General features: G+C 42.9%; 1 protein-coding gene across 2 annotated transcripts in view; it reads left to right on the top strand.

Annotated features, from left to right (window-relative positions):
* The window catches only part of hivep2a (HIVEP zinc finger 2a), a 109,640-nt gene extending 84,370 nt beyond the window's left edge, over positions 1-25,270 (top strand). For both annotated transcript variants that reach the window (XM_072362113.1, XM_072362114.1), the window contains 14 exons: positions 2,776-2,848; positions 3,914-5,223; positions 5,461-7,316; positions 7,591-7,851; positions 8,089-8,257; positions 8,887-8,974; positions 9,079-10,816; positions 10,918-11,075; positions 15,407-15,582; positions 16,190-16,291; positions 19,220-20,045; positions 20,358-20,463; positions 23,615-23,734; positions 24,262-25,270. In XM_072362113.1, the coding sequence (XP_072218214.1) occupies positions 4,239-5,223; positions 5,461-7,316; positions 7,591-7,851; positions 8,089-8,257; positions 8,887-8,974; positions 9,079-10,816; positions 10,918-11,075; positions 15,407-15,582; positions 16,190-16,291; positions 19,220-20,045; positions 20,358-20,463; positions 23,615-23,734; positions 24,262-24,945 (7,269 nt within the window). In that variant the 5' untranslated portion in view covers positions 2,776-2,848; positions 3,914-4,238 and the 3' untranslated portion in view covers positions 24,946-25,270. The remainder of the gene's footprint in view (positions 1-2,775; positions 2,849-3,913; positions 5,224-5,460; positions 7,317-7,590; positions 7,852-8,088; positions 8,258-8,886; positions 8,975-9,078; positions 10,817-10,917; positions 11,076-15,406; positions 15,583-16,189; positions 16,292-19,219; positions 20,046-20,357; positions 20,464-23,614; positions 23,735-24,261) is intronic.
* Positions 25,271-26,031: the final 761 nt, after the last annotated feature.

Here is a 26,031-nt window from a genome sequence, read left to right as displayed (position 1 = left end):
ACTCACTGCAGTCTTTGGCCATTCAAAACTTTCATTACAAAACTATTCACTTTACAAAAGAATGAACAGAAGAATAACCACAGTTTCTGTGCATGCTTTAAGGTCAGAAACGTAGCTGGGATCCTAAGGGTGTGAGAGTCGAGGAAGTCAGGTGACCGTTGAGGTGTATGTGGTGACAGATGCTGATGTTGTAGCAAGCACATTTATCCACTAGTGACCCCAAATAGCACCAGGAGGTAGACCAAAAGTTAGCAGAATTTTGAGGATTTTTGTTGGCAGAAATAGTTACTTAGGAAGTTAAACGTGTCTGTGTTTGATTGAGATAACAATGAGACTGCTGTGAGTCCAGTTTGTTGCTCAAAACGTGTGTTTGGAAAAGATCTTGATAAAAAAGTCAGAGTCCTGCTCTTAAATCAGTTTTTTTAAGATAGATTGTTAAATCAAAAGAATCGCAAGCCTCTATATTCAACATATTGGATTTTTTCGAAGGTCGAAAAGTGACACGATATAAAGCAGGATATATTCTGACAACCATGGGGCAATATTCAGTAATATCAGTGAAAATCACCAAAGTCATCCTGACACTGATGTACCAAAGGCATGAAATTCTTCATGAAAAAACTAACTTTTCATCACTGGATGCTCCCCATTACTGACTCCAGAAGACTTCCAGATGAGCCCATGTGAATACAGCACTTATGGGCACTTAGAATTTGACTGCAGGCGAGTCCTTGGAACAGTTGCTGCTTCCTACTCTTTTCTTCGCCCCGTTCAGCAATCTTTCAGACACCCATTCACGAAGACATCTTAGATATCAGCAAAAAACCATCGCTGCTGATCAACAGTATACCACCAACAGAGCACACATGAGATGCCACACGATTTCTTCCTCACTTCCTTGTTTTCAACATTACTCATTTACACTGAAAACACCTCAGCCTGGGAGCCTGGGAGCCTGGGACCCTGACCCCCCCCCCCAGATATCTTGAATTAAAGTATTATACCAGTCAGTGTTAATCAAAAAGCTTTATCCTTTTGGTATTTCCAGTTTCAAGCATTAACTTACTTAGTGCCTGTAACAAAATCTGAGTAACGAGTTTGAACTTTTTGAACCTCTAAGATAATTAAGGCCTGATGCATTTATGGGAATAAGAAATTACTTGTCAAACAAAAAGCAAACTTGTGTTGCCTTGACTCAAGATATTTGATCTTAGTTGGATTTCAGTTTTTGTAGTGAGCTCATCATCATCTTGCCAGACTCCAACCTAATGTGGCCTAAACACAAATGTTTGAACCAATCAGTGTCATGTACTGGCAGCTAAGGAGGTTCTTTGGTGTGACGGCTGAAATCACCGACTGGCTCTGGTCGTTGCGCTTTGTTGATGTAACTTGGTTGAAGTTTGCTTATGATGGTGACAGAACGAAGCTTCATCCAATAACCTGCTAATAATGTTTCCAGTTTTTCCATGTGACAAACGATCTGGTGTGTGTTTGAGCAGCCAATAAAGTCTTTCAGATATAAGAAAGCTTGCAACAAAAAGCCATGACTCTTTGATACTGCAGTCTTTGCTGTCTGTAGGCTCCCTACATACAAAGCTGCATTGCTTAGTATTATTACCGGCCTCTCCTCCAAGTCATCATAGATTATGTCAGCTGAACTTCCACTAACAAATTAGCATTGTCCCGTCTATGATGTTTGCTTAGCTGAATTAAATATCCATATATCTGTCACCCAACGGAGGAGTTAGTCCTTTAGCTTTCATAATACATTCCTGCACTGTTAACACCATGGAAAACAATAATATGCCCAAAGTTTCTGGGATGCGTTTGTGTGTGTGTGGGGAGTACAAACGAAAAGTACAAGCTTGCCCAAATTTAAAGTTCCTGCTGCTAAGAATAAAGCATGTTTTTCTCAAGTGCTATTTATAGAGCTTACTTTGGGCCCCAAGACACTCACGTCACTGAGTCCTGCTTACCAGCACTGAGGCCACATTGTGTGTGTGTGTGCGCGCGTGTGTGTGTGTTGCAATCAGTGCGAGGGAGGTTGTTTAAACTCTGAGATGAGGAAATACAAAGCAAAAATGCAGCTTCAGCAGGGATGTGCGCTCTGCAACTCTGTGCTTCCTCTGCTGTCAGGTGTTTGTGTGGTTAAGGAACGTTAAACAGCGGAAGCACACACATATACACCATGTCGACTGCAGTTTTGCAAGGCTTATGCAGTGCCTGCGAGCAGAGTTTCTACATCTGTGTGTCTGTTTTTGTTTGTGTGTGCGTGTCTGTAATCTCGGTTGCTTTTTGATCGAGCATAAGTTATATCGGGCCTCGACACTTGTAGAGAGGAAGGATAAGTGTGAGCACTGATGGCTGCTCTTGGACTTGGCCTTTGTGGACGCCTCCACACATTATGACACTTTAACGTCACTTCCACAGCGCTATTTATAAGTCTTTGTATCTTTTTAGGAACAGCGTGGGTTTTGCTTTTCACCGGTGACTCACTGAGTGGGAGGAGGAGGAGGGTGGAAGGGAGGAGAGGGGGTGGAAAAGGCAAGAAGTGCAGATGGATTCCAGTGTGAAGAAACTAAGAGAGCAATCGATAACATTTACATTTGTCTGTTCGGCTTGTAACTGACAACTTTGACTCCACAGTGTGCAGTAAAGTATAGCATGTTGAATATAGCAGCCTATGGCAGGGTGGGAGATGTCAGTATTAATTTAAATAAATGATTTTCATTGACAAAAAAACTAATTAGCATTTTCTCTCTTGTTTTGCTGCAGGTCTTTTGGGGAGAAAACTGAATGACTTTTGAAACTACAGAAGGGATCCACAAGCACTATTCCTTAAAGAAAAGTTAGTATTTACCCTTTGTCTATTTATTTTGTTGCCATGATTTATGCCCCTTATATTGAGTAGCACTTCAGTTCATACTGAATAAATCGATGGATAAATATGACTGAAAAATACTTTATATGTAATCATGCTGAAGTAGATGAATGCAGTAGATCTTAACACTTAGATCCAATAGATACATGTTGCACTCACACTGCATGCAATGTGGAACATTGTTGCCCATCAACATGATGGTGGAGTTGTACAAACAATGTATCTTACTCCTAACAATAATCATTTCTTTAATCTAACCTCGTGATGTTTTCGCCTAAACTTTACAAGGAACTGACAAAGTGTCACAGTAGCGAGCCGTTGTGTTGTCATATCACCGAGGCAACCAGAAAAATGGAGTCCATTAACATGATGTAGGGACAGTACAAAGACTCCTAACCATGTCCTATCCATGACACTTTAACGCTAACCAACTAATGTTATCGCCTAAATGCAACCAGAAGGTGACAAAGCTGTTGTTGTGTCTGGGTGTTTGACTCGTGTCCCATGATTGAGAGCGGTGCACGTAAATGCACCATCCACCACCCCCTTCCTCTCTCATTAAAAACAAGGAAAGGGGTGGTGGCGTCTCAAAGGAAACACTTGAGAATTACTCTTGCTCCGACTGGGAAATGCTCGTATGAGTTGTGTTTCCCTTCTGCTGCATGTAGTTTAGAGGATGGGTTACATTTAAGGGGAAGAACAAACAACCTATTTTGATTGGAAGACTTGTTGTACCCATGTAAGGTGCTGCTGCCTTCTCTGATTGACTCAGAAAGGGTAGCATCCACTTCATTTGAATGAAAGAAATAGAAATAAAGCTAAACAAATTTGGCCACTAGAATGCATAAATGTGACACAAAAACTTTATATAATAAGATTGTGCTTAGACCATTTATGCATAGATGCTTTTTATTATGATTATTAAAGTTTATTCAGTCACTTTAATACATCTTTTCAAGGAAATAACTTATTTAATGATTACAAAGGCTCTTAACATTTCCATAAACTTCTTCTCTGTTCTCTCCTCTTCAGATCACTGCTGCCATTAGAGCAAAAATAACACACAGAAACCTTATTGTTTTTACAAAATGGCAAAAGGAGCAGCACACCTCTGATGTCATCCAATAAAACTCTCCCTTAAATTCCACTTCCTTATTCCTTTTTAAGCCCACCTCTACACTCAATCTAATTCAGAAATGGATGGGCACTTTCTGTTTCTGTGAACTTGTTGGCAGCCCTCAAAGGTTCAGCTATCATGCTTGGTAGTTGTGGGACCTTGTAACCCTCCAGAGCCTACCCTCCCAAATCCCCCATCGTGCCTCCTCCCTCTTCTAAACTACAGAGGAGCTCCACAAAAATGGAGTCAGCTGCTGCAGGGCAAAAAGGCTCAAATAAGGAACTAGGGAAGGAGAAGACACCTCTGCAAAGAAAGTGGGCTTCTGAGCCTTCTGCAAACACCAAGCGAAGCACTTTTTCTGATCCAGAGGTTAAACACCGTGAGAGTTTGCCATGTGGTGCTACTGGGGGATCAGCACCCCAACAGAAGTACGCAGTCACCGGGAATTCTGCAAAGCTGCTATCTGGACCCTCTGCAGTTGGGGCCATAGGAGGTCCACTATCTCAAGACCCCCAAGGGCCCTTTGCACAGGGTTTCCCAAGGGGATACCCATACCAGCTGGGCCAGCCATACCCTCAACATCCCCAAACTGAGCGCTTTGTCTCAGGAGCCAAACCACAGCCAGGCCTAGAGCCTCATGCCTGGCCATTTGCTGGCCAGTTGCCTTCAGATGACCTGTACCCTGTAGGACAACCAGGCCACACTCACGCACATGGGGCAGGAGCAGGGAGGTTTCCCCGGCAGAAATCTCCCAGTTTACCCAGCTCATTTGGACAGTATTCTCAGTCAAGCTCTGAGCGTGGAGAGGAGGGCTACGGCAAAAAAGAGCAAAAGCCAAAAAAGCCCGGTAAATACATCTGTCACTACTGCGGTCGAGCATGCGCCAAGCCCAGCGTACTGAAGAAGCACATCCGCTCACATACTGGAGAGCGGCCATATCCTTGTGTACCCTGTGGCTTTTCCTTCAAAACCAAGAGCAACCTTTACAAGCATCGCAAATCACATGCTCACGCCATCAAAGCTGGACTCGTCCCATTTTCATCAGAGCTGGCCGTCACCCGAAGTGGGGACATGGACCAGGCCTCCCCGGTGGGTGATGCGGAGGTGCCCTCAGATGGAGAGCAGAGTACAGACACAGATGAGGAAGGTGTGGATGGCTCCACCATGCTGACCGATAAGGACAGCCCCATCCCGCATATCTCCTTTGAAGCTGACAAGAATGCAGGTAATTTCTCTTTTACAAGCCAGATCTTGAGAATCATGAAAAAAAAGTCAATTTTTTTGTTGAAAGACACCAAGTCATGACATTTGGCTAATTTCAATAATCTATCACGGTAAACGTATTTAAGTGTTATGTTTTTTTATGCAAAAACTACTGTTTGGTTTGGTCATATTTGTCGTTGTGTGTTGCCCCTCTTCTTACTTGGTGTATTATATCTTATATCTCCTTCTCACTAAATAGGTGGTGCCGAACCAGCATATGCTGACTCAGCTGAAGAACTCCCCATTGGATCTATGAAAGTGCCTATTCTTATCTTTCCCAAGTCTGGGGGAGTCCCTCCCACAGGAATGGAGTGCCCTCCCTTTCATGACATTAAGGGGTCACACCACATGTTGGCATCACAGGCTGGTGGAAGAGCACATTCACTGGATGACTCCCCCACTATCAAACAACGTTTGGCCCTGAGGCTGAACGAGAAAAAAGGGCAGGACACGGATCCCGGCATGTCCCAGTCCCTTAACCTCCTCAGTCCACATAGCAAAGGCAGCACAGACTCTGGCTACTTTTCACCATTCGACAGTGCAGAGCTGCAGATCAGCACTCCGAATACGAATGTCAAGACGTATGAAGAGATTATGTTTGGTCGGACTTGGTACAACCGACCCAGCTCCAGATCGAGACAACCCATCACAGTAGGCATTGCGGGGGCAGACCCCAATAGCCTAGCAAGCTTAATGCAACCAGGTGCTATTCCAGACATGGGGAAAATAGCTGAGGATCATGTCTCTTACAGGGGAAATTTGGGAATCTGTGGAGAAGCCAAGCAGTATCCAACGGCCCCTTGTCAAAGCAGTACAGGACTTCTGGAGCCTCCATCGGATTCTGGGCTTCTTATTAGGAGTAACTCAATGCCAACTCCATCCCCTCCGAACCTCAGTGCTCCTCCAGGGATTCGAGGCAGTGTGTCCTTCGATAACATGGCAGCACCAGACGAAGTGTTTTACCCACCAGGCCACCCCAGGCTCAAAAGACAGGGTGCATTTGAGCAATCAGTTAATGAAGCCCACGTAGGGGAGGCTGAGGGCTATGGACACATGACCAAGAATTTAGCCCCATCTCTGGGTATGAAAATTAGCGAGCGCAGCCCAGGAGTCCCAGACCACATTGCCTACAGCCCATATGGTACTAAAGTTAGCATGTCAGAAATAGCCACAAGAAAAAGAAGGAAAGAGAAGAGTGTTGGGGATGATGAAGACAGTCCTGGGCATTGTGATAGTAGCTGTAGCGGCTCAGTTGAGATTATGGGGGATTTCGATGGGTCGAGAGCCACTCCGACAGGAAAAGGCTCTCTTCATAGTGCCCACAGCCAGTCTGACAGCTTTGATACTTGTGCCAGCATGTGCTCTGAGGACATTGCACTGTATCCTGACTCTGAGGGCAGGAAGGCAGCTGGGAATGTCATATCAGTCATCCAGCACACCAACTCACTCAGCCGTCCAAATTCCTTTGACAAGTCGGAGTCCTTTGAACAGCCAGGATACCAGCCGTCAGATAAAGCCCCATCTAGTCAGTACTCTGAGCAGTCTGACACGGATATCTTTGAAGATGCTCTAAGTCCAGAATCTGCCCTTCTGAGGACAGAGAGCATGGAGCAGCAGTTGCAAAGTGACAGTGACATGGCGTCCCTTTCATCTTCCTCAGCTGCAGCCTCACCTGGGCAGCCATATCACAAACTAGTCCGACAACCCAACATCCAGGTTCCTGAGATCAGGGTGACAGAGGAGCCAGACAAGCCTGAGAAAGATACTGACGCTCTCGTGACCAAGGAACCGGAAAAGCAGCAGCATGTTGAGGAATTCCAACTGCCACAGAGGAGTGACACACTCTCCCAGATGCCAACAGAAAAGCTCCCACCTAAGAAGAAGAGGCTGCGCCTCGCAGATATGGAGCACTCATCTGGAGAATCAAGCTTTGACTCAACCTGCACCAGCCTTTCTCGGAGTCCCAGCCAGGAGAGTAACCTTTCCCACTCCTCTTCCCTCTCCATGTCCTTTGACAGAGATGAAGGCGTCAAATCTTTTTCACCGACCAAACAGGTACCCAGTTTTATGTTAATCCTCCAGCAGCTTATCTGAGGATGTCCTGTGCTAAATGATAAGGCATCCTTTGGCTTCTGTGGGTTTGTGAGGTCCTTCTGTGGAACAGCTTTGTAGCACAACAAGTTGCACATGTTAAATCCAATTAGGATAATTTTTTATGGCTTATTAGTTCATATTTATTTTTTTCTATAACATGGCTGTGTTACCATGCAGCACATGTGAAAAAAGCAATGTTCCGGAGAAAAATCATGAAATTTTGTTTCTATACCAGGATGATTCGTTGGCCTCTGGTGGTGGAGCGAAGCCATCTGAGTTTCTGACTGTGCCCGGCAGCGGCTACTCCAGCCACCATCAACAGAGGGAGATGAGGAGGTCTTCATCAGAACAGGCACCATGCACGCTGCCCACAGAGTTGCCTGAAATGCGTAGCAAATCTTTTGACTATGGAAACTTGCCATCCTGCAGACAGGGGGAGCTCTACTCCAGTGCATCTGCAAAGAAGGAACGAAGGCGTGGATATCTTGTTCGACAGGTAGGATAGAAACACCATACAATAGCAATTCTTTATGGTGGTTATATTGTGCATCTGCACAGCAGATAAAATAAGTGTTTAGGTAGAAAAGTATTAGCAATCTCGGTGATGAAGCATCGTAGTTAATTAATCAAAATTTCTTTAAACAGTATCAGAATTACAATCGTTTTCTTATACAAAGCATATCACCAATTTTGACAAACCCATTCTGCCTCCACACTTCTATACATTTGGCAGGCTTCACTGAGTGTTTATCCAGAGGCAGTCCTTCAGGAGCCAGTCGGAGCTGAAATGTCAATTAAACAGGAGAGTTTGGAACACGGAGCATGGCCTGGTCCAGCAGGATCCCCCCACAGCAGCAGTGATGCTGCCAGCAGAACCAAGAGAGCTGGCAGTGGCACTGGTGGTAAGCCTCGCATCGTTACTGTAAAATCGTCTTCTCACATTACAGTACTGTACAAACGTTTTGAGCCACCTCTCATTTCTTTTTATTTTCCTCCAAGCACCCAGACTTTCTGAAGGGTTTATAAGGTTCTCTTTGGACATTGGCTGCTATTTTACTTATTTTCAGTCAGGTCCTTGTTCCTTACCATTTTAAAAGAAATCCTTCAACAATTATTGAATTATTCTAGTATTAAAAAAATAATAATTAGGCTCCTAACTCAAGGGATGAACCAGTGTTGTGTCGACACATAACAGACAACTTAGCAAAGAAGCCATTTTAAATTGGATCTTTAGGCACTTTGTCACAAAGACACATCATTTGTTCCCATTTCTTTAGCTGCATCTGTGAAAAACAGCAAAGATAACACAGTTTGACAGACAGAAAATAGGATTTCTGCAGCAACAAGGTGATTCCCAAAGAGCTATTAGCTGAAAACTTGGCATATCTCAGCATGGTGTGCAGTGTGTCCTGAAAACATTTGAGGAAACTGGACAAAAGAAGAAGTGTCAGGCCTAAAAAACTATCTACAGCAGATGAACAGGATCTGAAATCGATGTCCTGAAAATATTTTCTCATATTTTAATGCACAGGTGTGGGATCTTACCAACAGCACCACCAGCATATCCTCCAGCAGAGTATCAGTGAGGACAGCCTGCAAGATGAACCTCACTATGGAAGGTAAGATCCATCTATTAAATAAATCTATTATTTTTAGACCTGTTACTTCTAATACTGTGATTTAAAAAAAGAAAAATTCAATCCACATCATTGTTTCATGATAGATCCCAGCAGCATCGCCTCCAGACCCAGGGCTCCTCATCTGAGGGAGAACATCCAGGTCATGAGGTCTTGAACAAGGATTTAATCCAACAGTACCACACTGGTGCCTCCTTTAATTCCTTCTCACAGCCAGGTCTGTTCTGGAGTCAGGAGTCTGCACAGACCCACAGACAGCAGCAGACCCTCCAGGCTCAACAGCAGCTCCAAAAACTACACATCAGATCAGGCAGCCTGCCTGGACACCCACCACACAAACAGCCGCTGCAGCAAATCCACGATCTACAGCCATATGATGGAAAATTGGAAAATCCAAGCTGTCAGATTTACGCTTCTTCTTTCCCATCTCGCACCTCTCTCCTGTCCCAGCAGCAACAGCAAAACTTAGGCACACTCTCCTCTAAGCTCTCCCTTCCCAGCTCCTCCACACTCCCCATGCTTCTGCAGCAGAACCAACCCATCTTTGCCACCCAGAACCTGGGCTCCCAGGCCTCGTTCCCTGGTTTGATTGTTCCTGTGCGGATCCACACCCACGTGCCATCGTTTGGTAGTGCTATGTACACAAGCGTCAGCCAGCAGATACCTTCCCATGGCAGTGCAGTGCACGCGTTGGGATTAGACAGCCCCGACAACAGCAACATGTCTCCTCCACTTGGAGCTGTGAGCATCAGCAAACCACCTGGAGGAGTTGGAGGAGGCATAAGTGGAACAGGTTTCAACTTGTCACTCCTCCTGGGACAGACTGATGGCTCATTGCTGCGTAACCCACTCTGGAAGAGTCCAGATACCCTGCCAGATCAACACCTGAACACGGGCATCCCCTTGTCACTAACGTCAGGCACCATTTCCACCACAGACGCTTCAGGATCTGGCATCGGAGGCGGCAAGCGCATGCTCTCCCCTGCCAGCTCACTTGAGCTCTTCATCGAGACTAAGACACAGAAAAGAGTGAAAGAAGAGAGGATGTACGGACAGATTGTGAAGGAGATGAGTGCTGTGGAGCTGAGTGGAGCTGAAAGCGGTGCCAAGAAGGAGCAGCAGGGAAGAGGTCAGAGAGTCCGTCTGAAGAGCGAAGGCTCCATGGATGAATCTGAAAGGATGTCCTCCTCTCCTCCACTGAGCGATTTCCCAGTTGCCACCAAGATTGCCATTCCTGTCCGTTCCTCAGCCCCCCACCTCTCTGATGTGACCCGTGCAGAGAGTTTCACACCCCCTCTCCAGATAGTCACAGATCGTTCCCCAGTTTCAGGAGGCCGGGACTCCCCAGAAGAACTTGACGTGGATGATGCAGCCCCAGATCCCAACTCCAGCCCGGAGCCCATGCTGTCCTCCAATGAAGCGGAAGACATCGACAAGAAGCCCACGCACTTAAACCTCGCTGGCAACCAAAGCGCAGGAGAAACAGGAGCAGCTGGTCAGACCCTGCTTCTCACAAATGTGGCTGACGTCCAGCAGTTTTTCCAGTTCCCGAGCCTGCGCACCATAAGCAGAGTCAGCTGGTGTTTCCGGAACTACATCAAACCCAACAGCACGCAGGCTGCTTTGCGAAGCTCCGTCTACAGTTCATGGTGCGTCAGCTCATACAATCCCAATCCTCTGAACCTCAGCACGAAGGCGGCACTTGCTCTGCTCAGGTCTAAGCAGAGGAGAAACACTGATTTGATGTACACGATGGCAGACATGTCACCACACAGCTCAGGAAAACTGGTGTCATCTGTAGCCTGGAAGCTTAGGTTTGATCAGGTTTGTGCTCACATTTTAAACACAATCATGTAGCTATGGATCCAAAGCACAGTGCCCTTCATGCAACTCAACTCATCTGTTCTCTTCTTTTATCTCTGTAGCTGAAGCCAGAGCTGATGCCAGTTGATGTGAGTCACTTTGGGAGGAAGATGAAGGGAGTGGTGTCATGGGACCGTTCAAAGGATGAGCAGGCGGAGAAGGAGGTCTCGGTCAAACAGCCCGTCTCTGAACCGACACGCATCAAGATCTTCGAAGGCGGGTACGTAAAGCAAAGTGACAGAAACAAACCACAAGCAGTTTACTTCAGTTATATTAAATGGAAAGATGGTTAACTTCAGTGAGATTTAAGTCTGTTCAAAAGACAAACTCGGCTTTAAGTAGAAACTAGTTTAGAATATAATAATTTCAATAAATTGCAAAAGCTTAATTTTTCCTCCACATTTTCTAAAAAATACAACTATAAGAAATTGGTCATAAGACTGAATAAAGACAAACGCGTCCACATGAAAACAAAGGACACAACCAGCTGATTAACAGATTAACACACCTGGTTAATGCATTTGGAAGAAGAATCACACCTGCATGAAGATGTTCAGCTGGACTGACCAAAGCATTCAGCTGATAGCTCCCATCCCAGAAGTAACCTGGAAGCTCCAGAAGCAGCTGGTCCACAGTAGAGGAATAAGCCACCAGAATCACAGCAGAAAAATCACAGAGAACACAATGCAATAAATTAAAGTTTAATTCACCTCTCAACATGTGCTAACTTTGTGGTTTCTTAAAAGAAAAACCTTCAACAACTTTGACTTGTTGCATTTGACAGTAGTTTATATGTAAGCTTGACCAATCCCAGTTCCCCTGTTGGCCAACCACCTGCTCGGCCCCTGCTGTTTGCACACAGCAAGGCAGAATGGGGTAAACTGTCTGGGATTGATGGTTTCCGGTTATCTCGCCCCTCCTAACGGGCCGCCGGTCTTTCTTTGGACACTCAGATTAACACTACACCTAGATCTTTAACAGAAGTAGGACACCATTCCTTACGTGGCATCCTTTGAAAAATAGGACAAGGGAAGAACTGGGATTGAGCCAAACAAGTGAACTGGATTGAAAGCAAACCTCTGCATCAGCACTATTCTCAGAAGAGGAACAGTTAGAGTAGACTCTGTGATTATGGTCACTTTAGCGACAAAAGAAGCCCAGCTTTAGGATCTTCACATACTTGAACACCCCTCACATGAAATATATCACCAGAGCTTCAGACTCACAAAACAACAAGCTGTCTGATGACTTCTAGTCTTTTTCTTAGTCCGAACAGCTGAATATTCAATAGAAATGAACACGGGCAGCCTTTGTATGAACTGTAAGGACATCTGTTTCATCATGCTTAGCCAGAAAAATCTTCTTAGATGTGAAAATAAAGTCATCTTATCCTTTTACATCCTATGTTTGAGCTTAATTTGTGACTGAAAGTCAGGCCAAGAACCCGAGTCTGGTAAGCCCATCACAGGCTAACGACTTGAGCTGCATCGCTGTAATTGGACGTCGACTTTCAGAATTCTCACTCTCAAATTTATAGACTGATGTGAAGTGGGATCTGTCCCTCGTTAGTTGGATTTTAAAGGCTTTTTCACAGTTTTTCTGACATCAACAACAGCAGTGTTTGTTTTTTTTCAGATTTTAACTTGGCATAAGACAAAAACAGCATGCGTTTCTGAACATAAACGCCTGAAAACAGCAGCTAAACACTTTATATTCACAAGTTTTCTTCTTTCCAGTTTACCGGCTGAGTGAATTGAACAAATATCCACAACCCTGTAAGCTGCAGGTTCATTTATCACCACTGGTTTCCAGTTAACCGCTCCAGTAAAGTACAGTGACCGCCAACAGGCTCCGTGCAGTATTATTCAGGTTATTCATCTGGCCCTGAGTTTTAACACTTGAATTATTTTATTTTATTTGATCCGCTTTTTGACCACATTCATGATGAACAAAATGCTCCTTTAGTAGTCCCTGGATGCTTCCTCAGATTTTCATCCTACTTTTATCAATTTTCGACTTTTCTACCTGCTTAAATGTAAAGATTTCTGTTATCTGCCAATATTGATCAGTTCCTGAGAGATTTTAATTGACATTAAGCTGTATTTGTACATATCTGGACGCGTCTTTTTAAGGGAAGACCGTCCGATTGTCATGAATCCTTTTTCATTTGTAGTCTGTCCATCGCTTTGTCACCTCTGCAGGATCTTTTGCGCTGAACTTAATTGACTTTTTGCCATTGAAAGGTTCTTTCCACTTCAAATAAGGAGCTCAACTTTATATTTTGGGGAATTTCAGATGCTTTTTTGCTGCTTTTTGCAAGCATTGTTCATTTGAACAATTCGAATTTGTTTCAATCAAATTTTCCTTTCTGGAATATCTAATAATTATAGATTTATGAAATAACTGCCAGCTCTCTTGAGTGTATTGACTGCTTTAGAAATCGGACAAAGCACGTCTGTCTGAGTGGACACACGTTTTTAAACTACACTGACGGGGGTTCATGCAGCTGATTTTTACAGTGTGGTGAAAACATTTCACCGTTAAACGTGAGGAGTTTGTTTTTTAGTGTCACAGATCTGATAATAAAACTCATTTTCCACAGAGGAAGCCAAAGAATTTGTGCTAGCATGTATTTTTTCTGGTCAAACAAGAGAATTCAAGCAAGAAATCCCCACATTGAGAGACATTCATACAGTATTGAAATGTTTTATAGTTTACAGTAGAGACCAAGGTTACTGAATGGAACAGACGGGCACATACAGGGAGTTATTAAATGCAGCAGAGAGTGAAGTAATTCTCTTTTATCCCCAAAGGACACTTTAGGAGCAATAAGTGGATAAAAGCATATAATCGAGGCATACAGAAAAAGACACGCATGCACTTTTCAGTGTGAAAATAGGCGCTCAAAAACCCTCAAACTAAACCTTAATAAAAAAAAATATATATATATATATTAGTAAATGGGAAGAAATCTTTTCAAATACAGATGATCAATATCAGGCAGATTTCAGCAAACCAGCCAAATGCAGCAGCTCCTCGGTGCAGTTTTGAAAAGCAATCTGCTTCATATTCTTACAGTGAATTGTGAATAACATAAAATAAAAATCATAATCATAATTCATTTTCATAACTGGCCGCAGCTGTGTAAACGTCTCGACTCAGACAGGCGTTCGGAGGTATTTCCCAAGCCGCGCTGCACATCAAAGACATTTCCCCTTCCCTGATGCAGACGGATTGTTTGATGTACCTGATATTTTACCTCCTAATGCATGAGGCCCTGAACTACCCATTACCTCCAGCCACTGCAGACAGGACAGGAAACGACACAATTCCCCAGCCGTTTTCATTATTTCACCTCAACTTCTTCATTGACACATAAAAATAACCTAAATGTTATGCTTCTGCAGCAAAGACAGACAAAATTTACCAGAATTTGACTGATGGTTGGTGGTAATTTCCCTCCATGACCGACGGACCCATGCAGACAGGCACTGATCCTGCTGCCAAGTGTCTGCTGTTGTGGGATAGGAAAATCATGTCTGACTGTGGAGTTTAAAAGAGTCTCGTAAAGGAATAAGTGGACTGGTTGGAGGACTGTGGTCGTCTTATTTTAGAAAAGAAGGAGAAGCACAAAGATGAACCCAAGAGGAAGGAGGAGAATTGCTGCATTGGTTTTAATTTGAGCTTGACCAGGTCGCAGGGAAAACCTATCTTCTCTAGTTTGTCTGTTTGATTTGAAAGTTATTTTGAGGCTTGAACACATAATCTAACCAGTACTTGTTAAAGCAGAATTTGGGATGACCTTCATGGTTTCTTTTTACAGTTAACACACAGATGCTATTAATCTTTTTCAGACTGCAGACACTGGATTGAATGGCTTCAGACAGCACACACATGCTAATTCTTCTGAGTTTTAAAGATTTATTAGTTATAACGCATTTAGTTTTGTTATTCTTTCCATGCATCTGTCCTTCAGCCTGCAATAACACAACCACCTCAGCTGTATTACACTTAGCGGTGTTTGATGAGATACCGATGTCTTTATTCTGTTTGGCACATTTTATTGACCCACAACCTCTATTAGAATACATTTTCTTTACCCTCTGTTGTCATTGTAAAGCAGTGCAGCTTTACCTTATGTCTTTTTTTTTCCCATTAACATTTCCCTGCCCGATGTTGCACAAAGCATTACGACATGTGCACGCTGCTGTCAAAACACCTGTGTTGCACCCAGATTGATGTTGCACTCTGTGTGGGTTCTCCTTCTGTTTGGTGCATTTAAATAGAGAAAAAAAAACAATTCAAGCTTTATTTAAGCAGAACTTCTGTGTCAGCAGAGTCTGCAAGCTTCTGGGCTGCTTATCTTGACCTCTGACCTTTCAGCAGAGGCAGAGAGGGGTAAAGAGTTTCCATGACAACCAATAGACTGCCCAACACTTGTTGTATCATCTCTGTACTCTTCCATACATTTTCAGTGCATTGCAAGGTTTTGAATCTCATGGAGCTGTAAAGAAAAAAACTCACCACTCTGCGATGTTTTCCGTCTTCCAGGTATAAATCCAATGAGGACTATGTTTATGTTCGTGGTCGCGGTCGAGGAAAATACATCTGTGAGGAGTGCGGCATCCGCTGCAAGAAGCCCAGCATGCTGAAGAAACACATCCGAACACACACAGACGTCCGGCCGTTTGTCTGCAAGTTCTGCAACTTTGCATTCAAGACAAAAGGTGAAAAGGCTGCTTTTCTAACCAGTTCTCATATATCTCATCTATAGACCCACTGATGTTGCTCCACAATCAGCTGATAAATACTCTTTGACAGAACAGCTCCTGGAATTAAAGTTTAAGCACATTTTTAAGGTGTTAGTAGCTTTTAAAGTAGTTTTTTGTACAAAAAAATGACTAGACTGGAGCTTCTCCTCACTCAGCTGAATAATTAAATCCCAAAATGTAGAAGTACGCTGTTGAATTAATGAATAAGACATGCAGAGAGGCTGTTTTCTACGCCTGTGGTCAGGCAGGAGCCTTTATCATATCATAAATTAAAGTAGCCGATATCTGATCTTCCTGATAGCTTTTCAAACCAGTCTCTGCAGTTCATGCATCTGATTTTTGGATTCTAAACAAAATAGAGGTCAGACCAGTTTGAGTCATTCAGCCGTTAAATTACATTATACAATAATAATATACCATTTTTAAAATATAATACTGTGGTTTCACTCACTCTTGAACCACTTTTTTCCTTTTTACTCTGGTGTTGATGCAGCCAAACAAGCTCTGGTTTCCAGTAAGATGATCGGTGACTCACTGAATTGTGTCTGTGTCTATTTTGAAGGAAACCTGACGAAGCACATGAAGTCTAAGGCTCATATGAAAAAGTGTCTGGAACTGGGAGTCTCCATGTCCTCGGTTGAGGACACAGAGGCAGATGACGGAGGTAAGGAAAAAAAACAAAAACGCAAGAAGCTGCACACACACACTGCCGAGAAATCAAGCCATCTTGTTTAGTGCTGCCTGTGGTTCTACAGGACTATTAGTGTAATGAAAAGCAGAGCTCGTCCTCAGGGCCAGGACTCCTGTCAAACAACCACTTGACTCATCTTTAAAAAAAATTTAAAATAAGAGGCAGATAAAACCTCCCTCCACCCATCAGTTAAAATATCCCACTGAAGATCTCCAGACATAATTTACTTTCCACAAATTCAACTCAGAAACACCCACAAATATCATCACCATCAGTTAAGGCCAAGTAATCCACCGTCCTATTCATGAGCCGATATGGAAATAATGAGAGATTTTTACTGGGAACCATGTTGTGGGCTGAGAGGGATGGAAATGATTCTCCATTAAATATTCACAAATGATAAATTCTCGTCAGCTGTCTCTCGAGGCTGTGACAGTTTCTGAACAGATGAGTGGATTTCGTTGTCCCGTTAATCTTCCCATGACTTGATAATGAAGCTGGAAATTAGTGGGATTATTTTTATATCCTTTGAAGTTTTCTCCATTAGCATAAACTGTGCCTATACTGCAACACAAGCGCGGTCATTCATCTGATTGTTTTACTCTCGCTAAAGAAAGAGCTTGTTGATACACACGAACCCACTATATCCATCCAAATAATGAAATATTAATTCTGTGAACCATAAAGCTTCATTGTTGTCCAAAACATCCAGGCAGTCACGACAAATACTCACTAAAACTTTAAATGTAGATCATGACGATAGTTAGTTGCACGTGAAGTGGATTCCAACCAAAACTACGGTACTCTAAAAGGGACAAAATGAGCCCCTCTGACGATGTGGTTGAGAGTTCATAGCAACCAAAGCCAGCGGTGGGACAGAAAGAAAACCACTTCTGTTCGACCTGATGACGGTCATTTGTTTGGGAACACAAAGGCTTTAGTACTAATGTGGACAAAAAAAGTCTCAGGAATAGGTGGACCAATGTGAACTGTGGGCTGCTCTTAGTTGTGTTGTTGCTGTTGTTGGTGCTTCAGCTTTAATCTGCTGTGGAACAAAAATCAGTACTTAATAAGATAATGAAGGTTTGTTGAGTGAAGCTGTTGTTTTTCTTTGCCGTGGATGGTTTTTGGCGCTACATATTTTTTGGCTCGAGCCAAATCGAGCTAAGTTTCAACCAATCAGCAGTGGCTCAGCGCATCGCCTCTTCTCTGGAACCTGAAGGGGTGACGAATACTTTATCCCTCTTGAAAATATCGTCAGCTGGTTTAGGAAATAACTTTTAAAGTTAAGGCTATATGTTTGTGATCCATTACCAAAATGATCAAGACTGATTAATACATTACTGGTTAATCATGGTTTTAATTGACTCATAAGTCATAATTGGTCATAAGATGTGTGGACAAATCTGTTGTAAAGTTGGCAGACTTTTGCGTTTTCAGCACATGATCTGCCCAAAACACCAATCCTGTGCAGCTACAACACTAAAGGCCCTTTGCTCCGAGCCAGTCGAATTTGTTCTGTTATTTCACTGTAACTTTCCTACAAATTCTGATTCTCGCTAAATTTGAAGTGAGAGGGAAGCAGTGCAGTCAGTTTTCATCCATATCAGACCTATAAAGCCTTTCATAATCACTCTCCTGCACTTCCAGTTGATGTATTATCGCTGATTTCAAAGTAAAACTAAACTGGAAGGACTATATGTTAGTTATATTCAAGAGATTTCAGCTATTTAATCCAGTGGGTATAAATATGAGCTTTGAATTATTTAATGAAATAGTCATTTATGTGGGTATTTTGAAGAGTTGCTTAGATAAAAAAAAAAATTTTAAACGGTAAAAATAAGGCTTTTTACATCTAAAATGAATTAAAAATAAGCATTATGAAGGAATAAATTAACAATTAGTTGCTTAACTTTCTTATTAGACCTAATCTTGAGCCAATGTAGACATTTTTAGATTTAATGTCAGCAGCTCTTTTACTCAAAATACTTAAATCTGATGGTCTCAGAGCAGGGGGTGCCTCTTAAATACACTGTAATGTGGCTAAAAAGGGTTAAAAGGGCTCCAACCACTTTCTCCCGCTGTAAACAGGTGTTTCAAACAACACTGGAGGACTGTTTGCTTCACACCGCAGCTGTTAAAGTAGATGAATTAAGCCATTGCTGCCGTATATTATCGGTATGGAACTGGTCGCTCGTAGTATTTTCCCACCAATCAGACCACCAAATTAAATTTTACTTCACCTGACCCCTGCTGTGTGTTTTGGCTCGACATTTAATTGGGACACGATCCCACACATGCACGGGGTTTTTGGGAAAGAGAGCGCTACGGTCAGTGAGTCACAGACATAAACACTGGCGGTTTTAAAAATAAATAAAAAATTGTATTTAAGAGACTGGAGACAGCCGAGTGTTGCATCTCATCCAGAGATTCTTCTTGCTCTGGTTTAAATATATATTTTATATTTATGGACACATGTCAGGAGTAATCTGAAACTTATTTAGTCAGTTTTATCCTGTCATCTGTCAATCATCTGCCTGGATGGTAAAACAAAGTCAGATTTAAAGTGTTTGTTACCTGCCAACAGTAACTGTGCAGCTACTATATAATTAGACGCTGCCAACATCAAGCTGGAGTCCATCCTGCAGGAAACACACATTGTCTCAAATAGCTTTTGTTTTATTGGTGTGAGGTGGTGGGAATGAGGTTTCATTTCACATCTAAACTCCATTATCAAACATTAATCCTCATATATTTCTGTGCTTCTTGTGTTTGGTAAAACAAAAGGAAAAGATGTAGAAAGAGGAAGGGTACAGAGGCAGAAACTAATGGCATTTTCACACCGATTCCCCTGTGGCCCTCATCTTCTAACTCTTCATTTTCTTTCTCCTCACCTTGAAGAAGAAGGCCAGAAATCCTCCGAGCAGACGTCCAGAGGCACCATGGCAGAACACCAGTTCTCAGATGCCGACGATTCAGAGGGCGGTGAGGAAGATGGCGACGAGGTCGACGATGACGACGACGAGGAGGACGACTACGATGGTGACTCCACCCCTAAGACTCGTTCGCGCTCCACCAGCCCGCAGCCATACGGCCTGCCGTCCATGTCCATCACAGCTGTGGCCGCCTCCCACTCAGCTCCTCACCTTTCTCACCATGCAGCGTCTGATGTTCTTGGACACTCCCACAAGCCACCTCTGTTTGGCTACTTCACCACCGTGCCGAGTATCCAGATCACACCGCAGGCTCTACCCAGTGACCCCGCCGAGAGGGAGCGCAGTCAGATGGAGTATCGGCAGCGCTGTCTGGGAAGCAGGCTGCTGGCTCCGCCTTCCTCCTCCATGGATGAGGACCTCCCAGTACCCTCCCCAGATCTCTCCTCCCCCTCCTCCCGCCTGTCCTCACCTGGGTTGGACCACGTCAGCTGCCCGTCTCCCATCTCCCCATCCTCTTCACCATCAGCCCGCCGTTACCTCTCCCCACGCCGCGACCTCTCGCCCCGGCGGGACATCTCTCCTCTGCGCCACATCTCTCCAAAGAGGGACCTGGGGGCAACGGGGGGATACCGCAGAGACCTCTCTCCCAGGACGGGCCACCTTTCTGTGCTCTCCCCTCTGTCCCGGCCCACGTCTCCAGGAGGAAGAGACTACAAGCGCGATCTTTCACCACGAGGCCGCCACAGGATGATCCGAGCTGTGTCTCCTCGCCGAGGTCTTCATCATCAGAGGTGAGCATCAGAGGCATTTCTGTGACTTTATGCTGAGTTTTGCTCCTCAGTAACCTGCATCTAGTTGGAGGATCCTTCTATTTAGAGAAGTAAAGTGACTTTCTGCACATATTTGGGGTCAAAAACATCCAGGCTGCTTTGTTCAAATCCGCGAAGAATGAGACCAAAGCACGTAAAAACGGCAACTTTAAAGGTCTAATTCCTAATTAACTGAAACAGCAAAACTCACGCAGTTCAACTTGAATGAACTTTGTACAAGTGGTGAAGATTTAATGTCACATTTCCATATCATATCATATCTGTGACTCTCAGCCAGCAGAGCGGAGCACGAGGCCTGAGGGCGAGTCATCAGGCTGGAGCGTTGGGGCAGGGAGAGTTCCCAGTGGGACGACACCGAACCAGTGCAGAAATGGAGACGGTAAGAGTCTGACCAGCTTCAGGAATCCTATGTTCTGTGTTCTGTAAAGTTTTGTGTAAAGCTTCCATTCATGCAGTTTACAGTCACATGTCAAACTGATGAATTAATGTGAATGTGATGAATGTTTTAAAGCTACATTGAGCTTTTTTTGTAAGTTTTGATAAACATTTAAGCACCAAATTAGGTGTTAATGTGGTGCTCTTAGTTTCGGGGAACATTTAGCCTCCAGGTGTCTCTGATAAGGAATCTCACCAGCTGCAGTCCAATTTCCAAATGTGAGGATAGTTTTCTCAGGTCTTCTTTTAGAAATTATATCAGAAAAAGATATTCATTAGCTCTGAATGCAAAGAAGAAAACAAAGAGATGGTGACTAATTTTGCATATTTAGAAATAATAAGAAATAACATTTCTTGTGGTATTATTATAGTTGTAAAGGATACTTCCTGATCAAATTAACTGAATTTTACAGTCAAGGAGTCTAACTGCTAAAACTTTGTGCTTACACAACACTTCTCTTTTTGCCATATTAAGAAAATTGTGTGTACGGATCTTCTATAAATCTGTGTCATTGTGAGACTATACAAACTTGCACAAGCCTAATACAAATGGATGCAGACCCTCCCTTAATTATTCACTGCAAATAAAAAAGAAAAAAAACAAAAAACAATGAGATGTAGAAATTTAGCAACAATTTGTTTTATTTGGTGTCTCAGCTCTGGAATGATGAACATGGAAAATAACTAAACCCAACAACTCTGTTTAGTCAAAGCAAAGGACTTCGCAGCTTTACAAAAAAAAAAAAAAAACTTATTTGGACGAGGAGAGGGAAAATAGGGCCGCAGACCTACAGGAATAGGACGAACCCAGAGTTTTACAGCATTGTGTGGAAGCCTAAAGCAGCATATGAGCCAATCTTGTGCCAGAAAATCAGAATGATTTACAAAATGTTCTCTTTTTTCTCATTAGAAAGGGTTTCCACAGCAATCACACGTGACTTTTATTGCACTAACAATGTTTTGTTTTTTTTAAAGTATAACAAGACTTAATAATAAAAGGAAATATTACTATTTTATGTTATTCTACTGAAATTGCATGTTTTGGTGTATAGAAAACACCATATCGGCTTGAATTGCTCCAGAAAACAGTTTTTTGGGGCAATTTAGTCCATTTTGTGAGGAATGTGTGAGGTGGAGTCAGGAAAAAAAACACACTTCATATATGCTCTGAAAGAACAGCCTTTTAAGATCTGGGTCCAAAGTTTTTTCTCCAGAAATCTTCACCAAAGTAGCACTTTTATTCCTTTTGTATGTTCTGAGGATTTTTCCTGAAGGGCTTCTTCTTCTGCAGTTTTGATAAGGTGGAGGATCAAGTTTTTTATATCTCACTGTATATCAAAGACACTCTGTGTCTCGTCTGTAGGAAGGAGAGTTTTCAGGTGTGAATAAGGAATTATAAAAGAGGATAAGAAGAGGTTCTCTAAACTATGCTGGATTCAGTGCAGGAAACCTGAAGTACATGTGAGGATTATGAAAGAGAAAAATGGAGAAAAGGCACAGGGGAATGGAACAAAACATCTGTCAGACAAAGCAGAAACACTTGGAGAGGACGAGGGAATAAAGACCGGCTCAGATGGACTGAGTGTAAGAGAAAAGGATGATTCAAGAAAGGGCTGCTGGGATTTGGTGGTAATGGGATCTTGGCTGGTGGTGATGTGGTTAATAACTCGGCTGTTTTTCTTCCTAAGAGCTTTTTTTTTTTTAACTCTGGTTTCTGCTGTGAGGCCAGTTTCAACAAAGCATGAAGCAGTGAGCGAGACTCACGAGTGTTTACCCCTTTTCCTGCACACAAACTGGTATTTCTAAAGAAAAAATGCACAGCATGTGTACATTTTTGGAGCGATTTAACACTGGTATGATGAGGCGACTCAATTTAAAACAAATACATGTTTTTATAATACACTCTTACTGGATTGTGGGTTGATGTGGATCAGTCCTGTGTAAGGATGGCTGCTCTAAGCTGCTAAAGGCCGATTTATTAAAACATACCACCTGTGTCTCATCTCCACACAAGGCTGCATGGCCCAGTATACATGTTATATGTTCATCCACTGCAGATTTAGCAGGAGTTGCCCGTCTTCCTCTTATAGCCCCGATTCGTTTTTTGGCCTCTTGTTTGGAATATGACTTATTTTTACATCTGCAGGGTCCTTCGCTCTGAACTTGGAGTCGATGGCTTCTGCTACTTTTTTCCATTTAACCAAACTGAGACCTCTAAATTAAACAGATTTCCTTTTCTCTTCAATGAAGTTGCACTTCTGTACTGTTTCCAGTCATGAAAGGTGAATGGAAACAGTCAAAGCTTCCTTTAATACACGAAAAACATTTATACACTTGCTCGAGGGGGTTTATGCTTGTTTCAAGTTAGACTTGATGAGTGTAAAGGGGGATGGAAACAACTTTGCAAATAGTGTCTGATCCGGCAAAGACCAAAACGAGTGACTCACCAGCTGTTTCTCGTCCGAACCAACAAAAAAACCTCCTTCCCAGATATTCTCAGGGATGAAAGTGATTCCTGAAGAGGTGCGCTCTCTCCCTTTTCCTCTTGCGGATTTGTTTCCAGTCAGGATGAGTGTTGCCACATCCTGAGGAAGAAACAAGCAACCGGGTTTAAAGTAGAAAAAAAGATCATTTTATTATCTTTATTTGATTTTAAGAATCTAAATCTGCAACATAAGGAGTTGCTGTACACATCAAAAGATGCTACACATGGAATTAGGCCTGAAAAAACCCTTCAATCCAGTATTTTGTTGTGTTTTTTTTTATTATTGTTTAGGGAAAGAGGGCTAGAACAGACTAAAATAGTATAATATATGCAAAATGCTGAATTTTAAACCAGCCCAAATAATTAACTAGATCTTAGAAACAACAAAACAATCCAAAAGTTGTTAAGAGATACATCCACATTGATTAAGACAACTACTTCTTTTACTGAATTACAGCCAATAGCAAAGTCTCCTAAATTCAAACTAGTCAACAGAAAATAAATCAAATTAAAATGAGCGACAGCTAATCGGTTTGAGTTATGATTGACGAAGACATTCGAGTAAATTCTCTCAGTGGTTCATTTTTTTTTCCTCATCTTCTGCTTCCAGGAACAACCTCCTGGTTCTGCGTCGCCAGGGGAACGGGAGCAAGGCTTCAGCTGCGGTAACCAGCCCGGCCCACCCCACCAAGGCCTGTTCAGCCACCTTCCCCTCCATTCTCAGCTTCAGGTATTTTACTCCCCCCCCATAATGCTCTGATTTATGCCTCTAAATTAATCACATTTAATATGCTTTCCGCATTTTATACTTTTACCTTTTGAATATTTGTCTTATTTCTTTGTCATTTTTTAAGCTTTCTGTAAATTTCAAGTCAGATTTTAGTCTAAAGGACAATTTACAGGTAGTGAAAAATCACTTATTACCACTTAATTATGTCTCCTTATTGACTTATTGGAGCAACAGTTGTGCAAATGATAACAAATGGAATTTGAGACTACTTTGAATAAGTGATAATCGTCTCATTTGCAGCCATTAAAAGGTTAAAAGTCAACAAACTTCCTTAAAAGATCAAAACAGTCTTCTGCTGGTCACCTACATTTTAGGGGACTATTTTTGTTGGCGCACTTATACATGTTGGCAGCCTTGTGAGTATTTGAGGATGTGGGTAGAATTAATGACTTTGGCACAGATAACATATGGAACAGTGCACCGATGGGATTTGTTCATGTGACTCAGAGTAAAACTTTGTCTTCCAGGTGCGTTCACCTTTCCCAATGATCCCTATCGGAGGGATCCAGATGGTACACTCCGTCCCCACCCCTCTGACCCAGCAGGGGGCGCATCGAGCTGCCACCCGCCTGTCACTGCAGAAGAGCGTGTCGGAGGACTCGGCCAACAGCGAGGCCGCCTCCTCACATTTCACCTCCTTCACCGAGAGGGACGGACATGGAGGAGTTGTAGAGGAGAGGGTGAGGGAGTCGATGACTCCTCACCGCTCCTTGCAGGAGAGGGAAGGGGGAGGAGTCAGGCACGAGCAGGAGGAGAGCATACAGACCTGCACCAAGGCCATCGCCTCGCTCTGCATCGACTCTGAAGAGTTCATCATCAGAGGGGATGAGGGGAGAGCTCCCTCCTCCTGTTCCTCTCCCTCAGCATTGTCCCCCGACTCCCATCAACAACGCTCAACACCCAGCGCCATGTCATCGCCACCGCCTCCTCTTTCCTCCCCATCTCCTCCTCAAGGTCCTGGGATTCAGCACTTTAGTGGCCTGGAGCTCAGGCCTCCCCACCCAACAACCCCTGCCTCTCCTCACCCCTCTTCACCTCACCCTCCCAGCCCCGGATCTGACACCCTGCAGCCTCCAACAGCACCCAAACCTGTCAAACAGGAAGGAGACCAGGAGGCAGAAAGCACAAAAAGAAGCAAGGACGTGTCATAGAACCCGAACATGGACAAACAATGGATGTCTAGTTTCTGGAAAATAGGAAGGGATGAAGTGCAACACCGAGAGGAAAAAAAAGACTTTTGCACACTTTACACGTTTCCTTGGATTCAGTTGAAACGTTTCCTCTCAAAGAAAATCAGCTCGAACTGAAAAGGAATTCAGCAGTTTTAATGTACATGCACAGCATGCCTGTTTTAACCGGGGCCTGCTATCAGAGACTCTTATTTAAAGACTTTAAACAGGATTTGCATACACATGTACATGAGCCCGACCAAACTCCGGACTGATTAAACGGTACATCAAAAAAGGAAAAAAAAAAGGACTTCTACATGTGTGCCTTTTCTTTAATTGTTCTTATAAGCAAACAAAGCAGGAAGGTAAATGTAAATACAATACTATCACATTTTTGCGTATCAGCTTTGTAATAAATGCAACCCTCCTCCTCCTGTTTTGTTTTTTTTTTGGACACCTTAAAAGTCGATGTGAAGTTATGGATATTACTATCACGTACGGTTGCACTAAAACATATTTTTATATGAGTGAAATTTCAAAAATGGCTTTTTTTTGTGTACAGCAGCAATTCTATAATACTATTTATTATTGTTACCATGTTTCATAAATTGTACATTTTTTTCTTAAATGTTGTGGATGCCTTTTTCTATGTAAAGCATGGGTTTTTGCTATTGCTTACAATAGGGCGAGGATATGTACACTGTAATATGGCTTTATATGTTAGACCTATTTATATACGTCTAAGTGGGCCCTCTCTCCTTGGAGGTATATACACATAGATTTACTAGAATATTTACCCTGCATATGAATACATACAGTATATAGAATCTATCTATCTACCTATCTATCTGCACTTAACATGTAGAATGACATTCACATTAAGGTTTTGGTAGTTTGCTTGTACATTTTCTCTGCTGCTCTTTGCCTGTCGCTGCTTGTGATTTTTTTTAAAATACTTACATGGTATTATTTCTGGTTTTTGACTTTTACGAGGCGCAGATTTACTCTCAGCATTAAGTGAATGAATAAGCCGTCTTGCACCGTGGCATTCTGCTTAAATGTTGTTTT

The sequence above is a fragment of the Leuresthes tenuis genome, unplaced genomic scaffold (assembly GCF_036924035.1).
Source record: "Leuresthes tenuis unplaced genomic scaffold, fLeuTen1.0.hap1 SCAF_13, whole genome shotgun sequence".
Taxonomy (NCBI): Eukaryota; Metazoa; Chordata; class Actinopteri; order Atheriniformes; family Atherinopsidae; genus Leuresthes; species Leuresthes tenuis.
Note: the sequence above shows the minus strand (reverse complement) of the source record. Positions and strands in the feature narration are given on the sequence as shown.